The sequence below is a fragment of the Octodon degus genome, unplaced genomic scaffold (assembly GCF_000260255.1).
Source record: "Octodon degus isolate 3935 unplaced genomic scaffold, OctDeg1.0 scaffold00031, whole genome shotgun sequence".
Lineage (NCBI taxonomy): Eukaryota > Metazoa > Chordata > Mammalia > Rodentia > Octodontidae > Octodon > Octodon degus.
The window spans coordinates 9982625-9998199 of record NW_004524607.1 but is presented as its reverse complement, the minus strand read 5'-3'; the positions used below and the strand labels follow the sequence as shown (position 1 = coordinate 9998199).

Sequence of the window (15575 nt, the reverse complement as noted above, 5' to 3'; positions counted from 1 at the left end):
ACCTGTCCTAAGTATTAGCCTGGCTAAAATACAAGAGGTAGATAGAGCTGTGGTTGTCCCTTGTTTGCTTTGCTACCTTCTGCCTGAAATGAACAGTTTTTCCTCTGCCATGCCACTCTGCCTTGGAGCCAGCTGATTATGATTACTTTTCGTCCTTTAACTTTGGGTGTTAACTATTTTTTTCTCAGCATTGGGAGAAAAGTAACTATGAAATGTATGTTGGGAAGCTGAGTCAGGTCTACCTCTTATCTAGAACTGATCAGGCAAGAGCAGAGGTAAAAGTCACTGGGTTAAAGAAAGAAGGATGGACATGATCTTTTGTTCCAGGGTTGCTAATGATGGAGTCTGCAGAGTCTTTCATTGGATTTCCATGGAAATACCAAAAAAAGTGAAGCCTCTACAATCTGAAATCTGGGTTAGATTATTTAGAAAAATTTTGTTTTGTTTTTTCCTCAATGTGCTTGCATGTGTGTGCAGTGGAAGTTGCAGACAAATGAAGGAGCAAATACGAATATAGCATAAGAATCTTTCCATTTGTAATATTCAGCAGAGCCATCCTTCTCCCCTACTGCCCAGTAGTGTATTCACTATTCAGTTTCCTAAGCCACAGGTGAACCTCTTGCAAGTTTTTTCAGTACATATGAGTGCCTACAACATGCAAGGCATTGTGCCAGGCTCTGTGGCAGAAAGCTAAGGTTTAGTCTACCTCAGGGTCTACATGCTCATAGGGAAGGTAATTCATGGTCAGGCTGGTTCACAGGGTTGCAGAAACAGCTAGATTTCTAAAGAGAAAACATATTAGTTATGCAATGTTCACTGAGAGCATCTAAACGTCACTTACACTTAGCATCAACTAGAAACTTAATTTGAAAAAATGAATAATTAAATGAGCGCTTTTATCAGAAACAAGGACTTCAGAAGGATCTGTTCATTTGTGTGTCATAAATCATGAAAGAGAAAGGAAGTTACACCCATGCCACATGTGAACTACAGAGTTACACGGTAATAGCATATCATCTGCAATACAGCTGCTTCAGTTAAATTCAAATTCTAACATTCATAGCTTCAACAGTGGGCTGTACACAAGACCTAAAAAACATATCTGAGGAAACCTGGAATTGTAGGTAGCTGGTTTCATCATAAAATGTCTCCTAGCCCTAAGAAACTAGGTTCTCCTGTTTTATGTTTTTTATTTTATTTTTTTTTTATTTTTAGACAGGGTCTTGCTACAGTAGCTCAGGCTGGACTTTAACTCACTATGTAGCCCAGGCTTGCTTCAAACTCGTGACAATTCTCAAGGCTCTGCCTTTTGAGCGTTAGGAATTACAGGTGCACACCACATGCCCAGCTAGATACTACATTCTTGGAGCACACAAGTGTCTTTGGGAAAAAAGAGTTTAAGTAGGAAGTATCTACAACCCAACCCCATTTCTAATGTTTTACTGTGCCATCCTGGATGATAAAGATAGACATTATTGTGGTTTCATGAAGTCTGTTACAGATTTGACTAGTACAATGTTATTACTGCCAAATTTGTGGAAGCAAATAAAGGAAAAAAGGTATCAAGCCAAACATATTAAGAAGTCACAGTCATGATGCCTTCTGTGGGATGGATCACAGCATGGGTAACAGACACCATTATTTTATTTTTATCAGATATTGAATTACCTCCCTTATATAGGATGTACTCCATATCAAATGATGAGCAGTATAAAAGTCCAAGTTTTGGGGAGCCTCACAAAGGTGGAGAATGGCATACTATTTTAACTATTACTAAGCATTTGTCCTCTGCCACTCAGTCTTCTTTTGGAGGGGGAGGGGGCGGAATTAGGGATTGAACTCAGGCCCTTGCACTTGCCAGGGAAGTGCTTATTCCACTGAGCCATCTCCCCGGCCCCCTGCCACTCAGTCTTCATGCTAATCCAACAAAACTGCTTCTGATAAAGCAAGTTGGTTAGTCAGGCCCTGGCATTTGCTTCCTCTCTGAATTTCCTGTTTTCCTGGGTGTGAGATCTCTGAGATGCATCTTTAGAAAGTATGCCAGAAAAGGACAATTTGGAGGGGGTTTGTTCATACTGCTTGCTGAAGTGATAAGCCATGTTCCAACCTATTTCATCTACATAATCTGAAGTTCAGTCCAATTCCCTTCACTTTCAGGAACTTCTTACATAGCAGGAGGTATTCAATCATTGCCAAAGTCAATATATTAAGTGGGGTTGTTGAAGGCAGCTGGTTTCCCATAGAACCATGTGTCCCCATTTCCTATTGCAGTCAGTTTCTGATTCAGTGGTAGGAAATGCTAAGGGTTTTGGCAGCAATGTCCTTTTCCACTTAAAATTTCTTTGACGTACTTTTGAATTTTCTCTAATATTGTGTTCAGGGTGTTTCTACTGTGTAATCAGATTGGCTGGCTCTCCATCAAGGTGCTGAATGGCACAAGAGAAATGCTTTCCTCTTTTCCCTGGATCCCAGGGCAACTCTGCTACCAGTCTATTCCCACGGACACAAAGTCCTTAGGGAAGTGCAGCTCCCATCTGTAAGAGAACTAAGCCTCCAGGAGAGCCCTGGAACTTAAAAATTCCTGGAGAGTCCAGAGATAGGTTGAGATAAGCCTGGCCTTGTGGGGATGTCTGAATTCAAGCATCATATTTCTGGGCTTTCCTCCCCCATTCCTTTCTTGGTTGGTGGGAAAAAGTAAAACCCTTCCTGAAGAAAGATTTTAAGAATGGGAGCTATTCTAATTATTTCCTTTTAAGCCTCCGGGCTTCAAGTTGCATGGCTCTTTTCACTTTTTGTTTTATGTTATTATTGTGTTTTGGCCTTTTTTATTCTGTCAAGTTTGACGTTTACAAAGAGTAAATATGAAGCTTTTTTTTTTTTTAAACTTTTTCATGAATTATATAACCTTGTGAGTGTCACTTTGTGGTACTTAATAGATGCTTAAGCTATGAAAGAAATTGCCAATGTCTATTCCATTCACCTGCAGTACATTAACGCTGTCAATTATCCTAGGTCCTTTAATCCCTAATAAGTGTGTATGCTGCTTAATTATGAATTTAAGATTAGAATGCACTACTAAGTTTCAAATAGGTAGAAGTTAAAAGATATTGCAGATGGTAGAATGTTTCCCTTGTGCAATCTCTTGGTTTGTTTTTCTCTCTCACCAGCGATGTGGATGGAATCCAAGGCCTCACACACACTAAATCTGTACTCTACTATTGGGTTGATCCTCCACCCTGTATAATATCTTGAAGCATGAGTCTTCATATTTTAAATTTTACTTGAAAAAATTAATTTATATGAAACTAAATTGATTTTGGCTGTGGTGAGCAAGTCATGTATGTTTAATACTCACAAGAAAATGGTTTTAGTTATTAATGTTTTTCTATTTCATATCATTTCTCAATCTTCTTCCATAGTCCTTCAAAGGCAGAACAAAAACAACTGAAGGGCTTTTTATGTATTTGGACATTACTGTTAACAGGAAAATATTGTACACTGCCTAACTCACATCAGAAAATATACATCTGAAATCTTGCCCTCTGCAAACACTACCCAACCTGACCATGTCTGTTAATCTTGGACAATGTAGACAGCAAGAAAGACCTGTGCCACAGAAGTGCCACCTCATTTGTGCAGTCACATTCTGAGTTGGTCTTCAGGGAGAACCATCACACAGACCTTAATACCATTCACAAGTTCTTGCAGGAAAGGTGACAGTAACTAAAAAATATAGCAAACAATGTTTAGCAAGTGAAAGATTAGATTCAGGACCACAGGGGAACAAAACTCTTCATTTAAAGTCTTGCTGTTCACTGAAAAATCATACATTCTCTGAACTGTGTCTTAGGCCTTTATAAAAATTTAAAAACTACAGTAAAGTAATTTCATTTTTCTGAGCTATGGTGTCTTCACCATAGCAATGGGAGCAATACCTACTTCACAAATTCTTATATGGATTAAAAAGATTGATGTGGAATAGGTATTGTTGTAAAATTTCTCATTTTAAGGTCATCAATAGATTACCATAGGTAATTGTAGTTCTACTTCCTAAGCTGTACTCTGGTCCAGCTCATCATAGATATTTACTAATACAAGAATATCTCTATAGTACTCTACAAGTTTATAGCAAAACACTAATGAATACTTTCACTTATGCATATCCAGATACTAAGCCAGTACTTAGATTTTTGATTTTAATTGTTCAGGTACAAAGTCTGGGGACTTGGGGAGAAACATGTCAATTAAGTATTTTTAAAAAATGTATCTTAGACTGGGTGTGGAGGCGCGTACCTGTAATTCCAGCTCTTGGGAGGCTGTAAACAGGCAGGATCACTATGAGTCCGATCTAGTAGTGAGACCCTGAATACCTGTAGACCTTTCCCTAAAATACAAAAAAAAAAAAAAAATTTGTACAGGGTCTCACTGCGCAGCCCAGACTCATAGTGATCCTTCTGTTTTCAGCCTCCCGAGCAGTAGGATTACAGGCATGGGCCACCATGCCCAGACTCCATCATTGGCTCAGCACATCCTGTCATGGGGTCAGTGCGGCATGTGGTGCCAAGGATCAAACCCTGATCCCTGCACTTGCCTAAGCAGGCGCTTAGTCTGCTGAGCTATCTCGCCAGCCCTGAAACATGTCAATTAAGAAACTTTAGTAGTTGGACTCAACAGTTCACATCTGTAACCCCAAACTACTTGAAAGACAGAGGTAGGAGAAAGGCAGCCTGTTCTACTAAGCAAGACCCCACCCTGTACACAGGTAGTAAGGCAAACAGCCTAAAGAGGTAGTTCAGTGAACATGGTGCTTGTTTAATGTGTGAATCTCTATGTTTAATCCTCCTTCTCACAAAAAGAAATATTAAGCTGACTGGAAGTATAAATGAAGTCCTGGTTTCAAACCCAGAAGCAACAAAATAATAAGTGCTAGTATATTTGGAAACTTTTAGTCTCTGGACTACTTTCCATTCTAAAAAAAATTATTGAGGGCACCAGAAGTTTTTTGAAAATTTGCATGTATCTATAGATACTTATTGTAGAAATTGAGGTTTAAACTATTACTTATGGATTAAAGCATAACTCCTTAAAATATAACGATGTTAGCATAAAGATAATGAAAGAACTGTACCTTCTAAGACAAAAAAAATCAGTTTAAAAGTGCTATTGTTTGACGTTTTTGCAGTTCCCTTTAATGTCTAACTATACATCAGCTGGAGGGCTTTGTTTTTGGACTCAGTGTGCTGCAGTATAATCTCCTGAATATACTAGTATGTGCTCCTAAGAGAATGGGAATACACAAGATGAAAAAGTCTGGTATTCCAATTAAAACTGATCTTAAACTATGGTTAACAAAACTATGGAGTAAATCATGGAGCCCCATAAAAATGAGATTCCTCCACAGGGTTTCCAATTCTGCACTTTAGCCACTGTGCTAGTGGCCCTTATGCAGTTACTACTCAAGAAATAGGTAAAGAGGGAGCACTGGGACTACAAAAGTGACCAAGACAAGTGTCCCTTGCCCATGAGGAGTTTAGGCTCCACTGGAAGAGAGATGGATAGAGTATAAAACCGTACAACTACTACTTTGACAAGAATAAACACAGAATGTGGTGGAAGGTTAGAGGGTACCCAGCCCAGTCTTGGGAGACCAAAGAAGGGGCTTAGGGAAAATGATGGGTAAAAGAAACTAGCTACACATGGTAAGTAGAGGAAGGAGCGGTATTACAGATGAAAGGTGCAGCAAAGAGAGCTCAGAGCGAAGAAGGTCTGGTAGGTTGGCCAGACATAAGGAAAAATACATTATATGTTTCCTAAAAAAAGCATGAAGACTTTATAAACAGCAGACTGACATAAAGTTTAAAGTTTCCTCTGGATATAAAGCAAAGATGAGTTCTACCAGCACAAGGCACCAGATAGAAATGCATCAAAAGGAAAGACAGTATTGGCCCACCTGGGATGGTAACAAAGGTAAAGTGGAATGGAGATTGTGGGTGGGTTTGGGCAGGCCCACCTGATGGGCCATGAGAGGTGATAGAGGGAGCAGCTGAGTATAAAACCCACATTCCTGTTATGGAGTGAGTGGTTGATTATGATTCCATTCAGAAACTGGAAATATAAAAACAGGTGAAATGAAAATGAGAATTTTAGTTTTGGATATGTTGTTTAAAAATAGCTTAGGATATCCAGGTGGATATTTGGAAGGCAGTCAGCTATGTCCAGTTCTCTTCAGGAGAAAGACCTTGACTAGAAACTTACATTTAGAAGTCACTAGTATATATATGGTCTCTGAGGCCAAAGAGAACAAAAAAGAGAATATAAAAATTTGAGATAGAACTGTCTGACCAGGACACATTTGAGAGGTACATGGCTATCCAGTGACAGGCAATAAGCAGTCCTGGGAGGCAAAATAAAGCAGGTAGGAATCTTGGAGAACTAGAAAAGGGGCAGCGTTAGGTGGTACACCAGCACCTTGGGAAGCTAAGGCAAGAGGATCCCAAGTTTGAGCACAGCCTGGGTTTCTTAGTGAGACCTTATCTCAAAATTAAAAACAAACAAAAACCAAAAATACAGGTCTATTCAATTGAAAAAGTGGTTGCTAGTGTTCTTGATGTGAACATCACTAGAGTGTAGGGGAAGAATCCTAAAGCTTATGGAATAAATAACCCAGAGAGTGAAGTTCCAGGAGGGCAGGAAGAGACAGAATCCAAAGAATCAGCAGTTGTATGGGAGTCAGATGATGACAGGAAGTAGGACAGAGGAGTGGACAACTAAACCATTGTACCAGGCATGACATGGCATACACCTAGGCTTAAGAGTGTGGAAGAAGGGTGTTGTTAAATTCCTTTTGGAAGACTTGTACTTTTTGCTGAAAATAAGGGAGCAAGGCGGTATGATGCAATGGAGAAAATCTGAAGTGCCGGCTGTGGAAAATGGGAAACAAGACTAACTAGATAAACAAAAATTGCTTGGTAAATCTGAAGGATAACTTTGCACAACAAGTATGTAGTGGAAATAATCAACATGATCTGTCCAGAATTTCAGATCAGTTTTCTTTTTTGAAACACATTTCTAAATTACAAAGTTAAGGTTTGGGCCATATTTTATTAACAAATACAATACTGTAGATAGTACAACAGATAAAAAAAAAAACCACACAATTCTCTCACTCTCACTTTTTCAATTCCCCACATATAATTTACAACACACACTTTTTACATAAATATTGGCTATTAAACTTCCACAGGATATCACTATTTGACATCTTGTAATCCTCCATGTAATTTTTGTCAGATATAGTGAAGTTATTATTGTGTGGTAGAGTTTGTATGAGAGCATGAATAAACCTCACACAAGGTACTTCTTCATATTTATATAAAAAATGTATTCATCCCAGAGCCTAAAAGGACACATTCACTGTCATATCTATTCAGAGATATGTCTTAAACATGTCAATTGATACAGGAGACAAAGGTTTTCTTTCATACAGAATTAGATTCTATCAATCATAGTATCTCACTTAAATTTATATTCTAAATTGATCAATAAGTAATACTAAGCATTTATGATGTACTGGGCACATGTAAGTCTACTGGGCTCTCACAAAAACAATATCATGTAAACATTATACCCATTTATAGCTGAAGAAACTTGGTCAGAGAAGGTTAAGTAACTTATCCTTGGTCACATGCCTACTAAATGGTGAGGTAGGATTTACACCTAGGAGTCTGACTCTAGAGACCATATAGTCACCCTCCCACTGTCCCTTTTCTCCTCGAAATTTGTATTAGTAAGTTGTTTTTATACACAGTAAATAACTTCACAGGAGAAACTGGTACATGTACACATCACATGCTGATCCTTTTAACTTCCCCTTCCTCTTCCCTGCCTCCCATGTCTCCCACACATTGCCTTCCCACCCTTTCAAAGATCCAAGTCTTTGACTACTGGACACTGCCTTATTCGGAAACATGATTTAATGAATTTCCCAAAGTAAGAGGCTCATCTTGAGTTTTAGAAATTTAACACAATCTTTGGTTGGACAGGTACATTTTAAGACTTTAGGAAAATTAGTGAAAACGCACACTTATGAAAAAGCATACATACATCAGATCAAAAAATAAATTGTTCCCTTATCTAAAATTTTCCTTTCTTAAAAAAATTACTTGGAAATATCTCAAGTGCACAGAACAGTACAGACAATAAAATGGAAGACCCATGCACCCTTCTATGTAATTTTTAAGAATCTCATCAAAATTGGAGAAAAGGGCTGCATGGTTAGCCAATATTTTGTCCCTAGCCTTTCAAGGTCAGAGAAGAGTCGGGACATAGGAGAACCTGTACTGTAACAACATGTAACTCAGTTGTGCTCCACATTTTCTGATCAAGAAGATTATGGAGCCACAGAGAAATGTGTTCGATGATCTAAAGTGAGCCTGGGGAGAGTCACATGGAGAGAAAAAACATTTTCTCAAGCTTTGACAGACAGCTAATTGGTCAAACAATGGCCGTGACTCATCCTCATGTCAGACACTGACAAAAGGATGTACAAAAGGCGGTACAGGGCTACAGGATAAATCCTGAGAGTACTTGGCTGACCTTATCAGATACAAAAGTTACATTTCTTGGTATATAGGTCTTGCTATATCTTGGTCTTAACCATCCAGCAGAAAAGTATATAAAAACGAGATATATAAAGTAAATCCATATTAATACGATGAGCTGTAAAAGGCTCAAGTCAGTAATTTCTGAGGATATTATAGATATCCTCACTAATATTATAGACTGCTAGACACTGTTAGATTGTTTAGTTGAATTCAAACACCTATAGTATTTAGATGCCAATAGAATATTCACCTCTGAAGGGACAAAAAAAAATTAAAATTAAAAAAAGATACAAAAGATAATTTTATATTTATATATACAAAATAGGATAAATTTACAGCTATTTTCACTTAATGAGAAGAAAGAGGTGTACTAACAGTGTTTGGACAGAATATCCTGTCTGCTTCTTGTACTATGTATAACCACTAAGAAGATAACAATGTACAGTGTATTGACTATCAAAACTGTCCTATTAATCAGCTGTGAAACTGTCTCATTCATATTTATTTCTCAATCAAAAAATAAATATATTAAAATAAATAAATAAATAAATAAAGGTAGAAATAATCCAATGTTCATTGACAGATAAATGGATAAACAAAATGCGATATATATGTACAATAGATTATTCAGACCTGGAAGGATATTCTGAGGTACAACATGGATGAATCTTGATAACATTATGCTAAGTTAAATAAACTAGTCACAAAAGAAGAAAAAAAAAATAATCTCAATTATCTTGCCTGCTACACTTTCTGCACATTTACTTTTGGTAGAAAATAAAATACTATAAATACAACTGAACCCTTCCTGTTAAGGGAACCCTTCCTTTTGTGTGGAAATAACTTATCTTGAATTTGATATGACATTTCTTCATATAACTTTTAGGGTTTGATCTTAAGACTTTTTAAAATTGTAGTTTATGATAGGGTTGCACCTCTATACCAGTAGTTTTCATTCATTGATTTTCATTGTTTGGTTTTCTGTCTGTCAATTTTTCTAACAGTGTAACTCACCCATTCTATCACTGGACATTTACTGCTTCATTAATATGAACTGTGTGCCATGAATGTACTTGTGCGTGACCTTGATAACTTTTTATGTGTATGTACATAAAATTCCTCAGCATGCAGTTTAATAGAAGTCACAAGTGTGCATGATTTTTGCAAGGACAGCTATTGGGCTTTCAGAAGGGCACCAAGGATAAGGCTGGTCTGTGCGTCGCTGAGGCCTGGGGGGACTCGGGGATAGCGGGCTGCTGCCACCCACGCTGCCCGGGCTACTCGGGCCCTGCCAGCCTCGCGGGAATCCATTTCCAAAGGTCCAGGTGATTACAGTGAAAGAGGCTACAGGTTGCCACCGTCCACCAAACAGGGTCAGCAAATGGAAGCCTGGCACATCCAGGACCCAATTTCACTTTATAACCACAAAGTTAAGGAGTCGAGACGGATAATGGCACACACACTTGCCTCGAAGTGTCTGGTCACTTTCACTCACAACGACGTCAAGTCAGTCGCTAGGAACAGAGGGGCGGATGCAGTTCCAGTCTGAGGTCAGCTTCCCAGCCAGGCTCCTTCCGCGGCGCCTTTTTGTTTTACGCTAATTCCGTAGGGAGAGCTGAGGCCAACAGGGCTGGTCCCCAGCTCCGAAACCTGACGCTGGCTACGCGGGTAGCCCAACGGCGGCCATCTTTACTGCGGGAGGCCCAGTCAGCGGCCATCTTTAATGCAGGCAAGACCGCACCCTCCACCTCTAGGAGGAACGCTCCTTCTCGGCGCCGTTGAACTTCACTCACAAACATAATGCGCCTTGACCCTAGAGGAATCGCTGAAGAAGCCTACAGAGAGGCTGGATTATCCATGACCGCGGAAGTGCCAAATGTAATCAATTTAAACATGGCGGAAAACCTCGAGCAGCATAACGGCGCCGACGCCGATGAAGTCATGCCTGAGATGGAGCGACGCGGCGCGGCCCTGACGAGAAAATCTCGCGATATTGCGGCTGCCGCGCTCCATCCGGAAGCCCCTTCGGAGTCCGGCGAGAGCCAACGCAGGCGTCGGCCTGCCGTCGCGTGCGTAAGCGGGGCAGCGACGCCGGGCGGCTACGCCGCGGAATCAGCGTAGGCGGCTTTGGAGAATCGGCGGGCTGCGCTGCGCCGGGGCTGGTCGGGCGGGGGGAGGGGATGTCGGTCAGTGCGAGATCCGCCGCCGCTGAGGAGAGAAGCGTCCACGGCGGCACCATGGGTGAGCCTCAGCTCGGGGCCGTGGCGGCTTGGAGCGACGGGGCGGTGGATCCGGGGGCTCGGCGGGTGCGGGAGTGGGTCAGGATCGGGCGGGGGTGGCGGACCCGGCTACACGGGCCGGGCGCGGCGGCGGGGGAGGGGAGGCGCGGTGACAGTTTGAGACGGGCGTGCGGGGGGCCGAGGCGGCGGCGCTTCCTGTGCGGCGCGAGCCGCGGCGCGGCCCCCGGGGTCCCCTGCCTGTCCCCTCGGCCGCGGCGCGGCGTCCTGAAGCCGAGTTTGGAGAGGGTGGGGATGGAGCTAGGCGGCCGTGCGGCCCGGGAGCAGGAGTAGGACCAGGAGCTGGAGGAGGAGGAAGGATGCCTGGCTCGGCTGCGGCCCCGCCACCGCGCCGCCGCGTCCCCTCCCGCCGTCCCCGGCCGCAGCCCAGCGGGCGGTGCAGGCGGGGAGGCTCTGGCGGCGCCGATCTAGGCTGGGGCTGGGATTTGGGCTTGGGGTACATTTTTAGGAAAGGGGGAGACAGAACGTCTGGGAAGGGCGCCCTCCGGAGGGGTTGTGAAGGGTCTCTGCAAAAGGGAGGGAGTGGAGATACGGACTGGTGAAATTAAGGAAAATTAATTTTTGAAAAATAATTTTAGTATTTCCAGTTGTTCTCTCAAGAAGACCTCACATTTCCTTTCCTCCCCCGCATATTGGAAGAACAGGCCATTTCATTCACATTTTCCACTCCTGCGTTCCATTTCTTACCGTGTGTGTAGTATGAAATAAACAGCTGAGATTTTTATTTCTAACGTGTTTCCATTAGTTACTTGAGAGTACACTGTTTCAAATCTGGGCATTTTATTCTTTTAATAGTTGTAGGGAAAGGATCTGTGACATTCGGTATTTGCATAGTTACTGAAGTAATAACTCGCTGCTTAAATTCTTGCAAGTATATTGCTAAGTAGTTCAACTTTAGGAATCATTTCTTTTGGCCTTGCTATTTTGATGAAGAGTACCTTCCTGAGTGTCCTTGAGAATCCAAATGAACAGATAATCAAAATTCACAAGCATTTTGCTTATTTTGCATATTTATGTACATGTAAGTGGTGCATATAATTTTTCTCCGAAAGTTTATAAGCAGGTTGAGGAGGAAACACCTTGAGGCTTTGAATGTGCAGGTGGGGATGAGATTTGTAAAATCCTAGTAGACTGAAAGGTGGATATAAACAGTTACCTAGCTACTTAGGCCTACCTGGATTTCTTATTCTTCTGAGCGGCAAGGAATGGTATTGGTGGGGGCAGGGAATAATCTTTCATTCCACCCCCTGTTCGGTGGGTGGGGCTAGAGGAGGTAGAGTTGACTGGAGCAAGAAGTGGATGTGGGCTTGAACCCACGTAGGTGGTTTGCCTGGTAGCATCATTCTGTGATGGGACAGTGTGAAGCAGTCACACCCTGTCAATCCAGATAAAATAACGTGTTCACAGGCTTGCAGAATTGAAGCTCATTGATTAAAATTTCATTTTGTGTTGGAGATAATTTATAGAGAGGAGATCATGTTGTCTTCATTTAGTTTTAACACTTTTTGGTTACTGATTTTGGTTTAGAGATAAGATGTTTAGTACATAATCCGAGGAAAGATTATCAGATTTTTCAGAAATTTCTTATAAACTCAGTTGTTTTGATATGTGTGTTTTCCACTAAAAACTGTTGGAGCCTCTGAGACCTGGTAGGACCCCTGACAGACCTTAGGGCAGTTTTAAAAGGTTGTGGTGTACAACAGCCAAGTTTTGGGAGGAAGGAAGGAGGAAGAAGAAGGGGTTGATCTGTGGTTTTTCACCCTCCTTTGGTACTGGGTATCAAACCCAGTACCTCACACTGAGCTACATCCCCTTTCCCTCTGCCCACAGGCTTTGAAAAAAAAATGAGAGAGGTTCTAAATGGCTTAGGCTGGCCTCACACTTTCTGTACTCCTGCCTCAGCCTCCCAGGTAGCTGGGATTAGAGCTTTATGGCCGTGTCCAGCTAGATCTGGGCTTTTAAAGTCTCAGTGATGGGAGTAATCAGGTGAAGCATGGGTGTTTAGATCATCAGAGTGAAGACAGTGGTAGGGCAGGTTGGTTTCAGACATATAATTTGATAGTATGCATGTTTGCTATACACTGTATTCTGGGAGTTGCCAGTATTGCTACTTCACTGGATTGTTTGCAGTGAATCATATTGCACATTTTGACTTAATAAGCTATTTGACTTTTTGATTAAAAGTCGAACTTTTTTCTTTTAGCTCTAATGATGCATTAATTTGTGCATTTTACTAAACAGGATTTTGGTTTTCTGTGCTGCTTTGACTGCAGACAACATAACATTTATTGTACAGTGGAAACATAAAAAACTGGGATTTCTATGGGGTAGAGTATGAAAATGGTGTGATTTGGGGTGTGGCTTATCAGATCAGAGAGTGCTGTTAAATGTGGACAGTTGGATCCTATAGTAGTGTTTTACAAACTAGGTTTTGACCCATCAGTGGATTTTGTAATCAAATTTTTTGATGTCTACTGATGCCCTTTAAAAAAAAAAAGACAAACAGTAAGATGGAAAATTGCGAGATACTGCACTTTGTATAGATTATTTTGAAAGGAGTTAAATTTTGTTTTACAACTATGTGTGTGTTTTAATCTAAGGATTGTGGTTGAAAAGTGCAATATGGATGGGTCATATCTAAGGTCTTTATGCCATGTCATAGGGTTTTGTGGTGGTAGGCAGAAGGAAGATTTGATAGTAAAGGCTGTTAAGTTTTGGAGGCTTTTTTCGTATTTTGGATTCATTTATTCTGTATACTATGCCACTGTGGTTAGAGAGATGTAGGACCAGTTTCTGGTGAAAGCAGGTTATTCTTCAGTGGACCCAGAAAGAAAATAGTTGTATTCAGTGATACTTCAAGCCTTAAGGAGAATTGATCTTTTCGTCTTTTCTTGTTCTGTTGCGTTATCATCTATACAGTCCCAAAATTTGGGATTGATCCTGGGGAAAAGGACCAAAGCAGAAAGCTGGTGTTTTCAGTGGTATAGGACTTAGGCCAGACACACAAAAAGTTCTTTTGACCCATTTGCACAGTTCACTTCTCCAGAGGTAGACTTCATACATTGGGGGTTGAGTTCAAACTCTTACGATACAATGTGGTGCAATGATTCAGAGAATGGGCCTTATTACACATGGATCCAGAGCTTGACTTTACATCTACTGCAAACGTCAGGATAGGTTAGTGCTCCTCACACAGATGAAAGGCCTCGCCTTGCCCCGCCCTTCCCCTCCCCTCCCCTCCCCTCTCCTCCCCTCTACTTCTTTCCCTTCCCCTCCCCTCCTCCTTCATCTCCTCTTCCTCTTCCTTCTTCTCCAGTCCATTTTGAACTGATACCATTGTACAGTGTAACAAAGGACTGCACATTTTTCTTTAAAGTTGGAGATGGAATAAGGAGGACAAAATAAAAGCTCCAATTTTTATTATCAGGTACAGTAGGCATAAAATCATACTGCCATAAAAATTTCTCTTGCTGGGGCTGGGACTGTAGGAATGTAGCTCAGTCTAGCATGTGCAAGGCCATGGATTGGATCCTCAGTCCTGCCAGCTAAACAAAAACGCATTGCTTTGCTTACAGTTCTCTGACATAAACTGATATAAAATTCAAACACTGATTCACAGATCTATAGACCACACTTTAAATAACTCTGGATTAGACTGTTCTACAGTAACCAGTATTACTAAAAATCTCAGCCTCAACAGTGGCCACTAAAGATGAGGTTTTAGCTCTCATCCTACATGTTATGTAACTTCATTTTAGCCAGTGTTTCTTAATTTCCAGACTACTTTGAAGGTTGTCAAAGAATGAGTAAATACACCCTGTAATTAAGAGTACATAGCATGAGGCTGCTCCTGTTTACCGTATTCTGATGTTTTTGAAATCTTGGGACATCTCAAGACATTTGTTTCACTCTGGTTTGCTTTATGCAGAATTCAGTGATGATACTGCTATTCTTTTTCTGTTCAGAAGTGAATATATAGCCTCTTAAAGATTTAATGTGTTAATCCTGTGGTCTTGTTTACTCTTGGGCCCTGACAATATTTTTGCTACCTTCATTCAAGGAGAGGTTCCAGATCAATTTCTCAGTCTGGTAATGCTGACAGTTGGGTATTTCTAATCCTCTGTTGTTGGTGGGGTGTTGTCTTGTGCATTGTAGCATGTTTACTTGCATCCTTGGCCTCTGTCCACTAAGACGCCAGCAACACATGCTCCTGATTGTGACAGTGAAGAAATGTGTGCAAGCATTGTCAGATGTCATGTTGGGGAGTGGGCAGAATAGAATTGTCTCTGGGGAGAATCACTGCACTAGGTAATGGGAGCCACTGAAGAGTTGTAGAACATGAGAAGACTACTTCCTTAATTACCTCAGTCCATAGAGTTTCCTTCTGGAACTCCTGTTGTTTAATATATTACAGAGTTGATTATTCATATGTTTTACAACGTGTGATTGGTAATTACTGGACGTACAACACAGTACTCAGAGGTCTTCCATTGTATAGCCTGTGTGCCTGAAGGGTCAGTCATGGTCTCTTAAAAATTCGAATTAACTGATGGCCTCTACAGACTCGCCAGCTCATATTGTTTGGGAGAGGGGCCAGGAGTCTGCATTTCTGAATGTTCCCCAATAAGTAACTTTATTGAGGTATAGTCTTTTTTTTTTTTTTTTTTTTTTTTTT

At 41.1% G+C, this 15575-nt stretch overlaps 1 protein-coding gene across 1 annotated transcript in view; it reads left to right on the top strand.

The window, feature by feature from the left end:
- Positions 1–10629: 10629 nt before the first annotated feature.
- Sept7 (septin 7) overlaps positions 10630–15575 on the top strand; it is a 104566-nt gene continuing 99620 nt past the window's right edge. Inside the window, exon 1 of the mRNA XM_023713370.1 lies at positions 10630–10844. Within this exon, the coding sequence (XP_023569138.1) occupies positions 10784–10844 (61 nt within the window). The 5' untranslated portion in view covers positions 10630–10783. The remainder of the gene's footprint in view (positions 10845–15575) is intronic.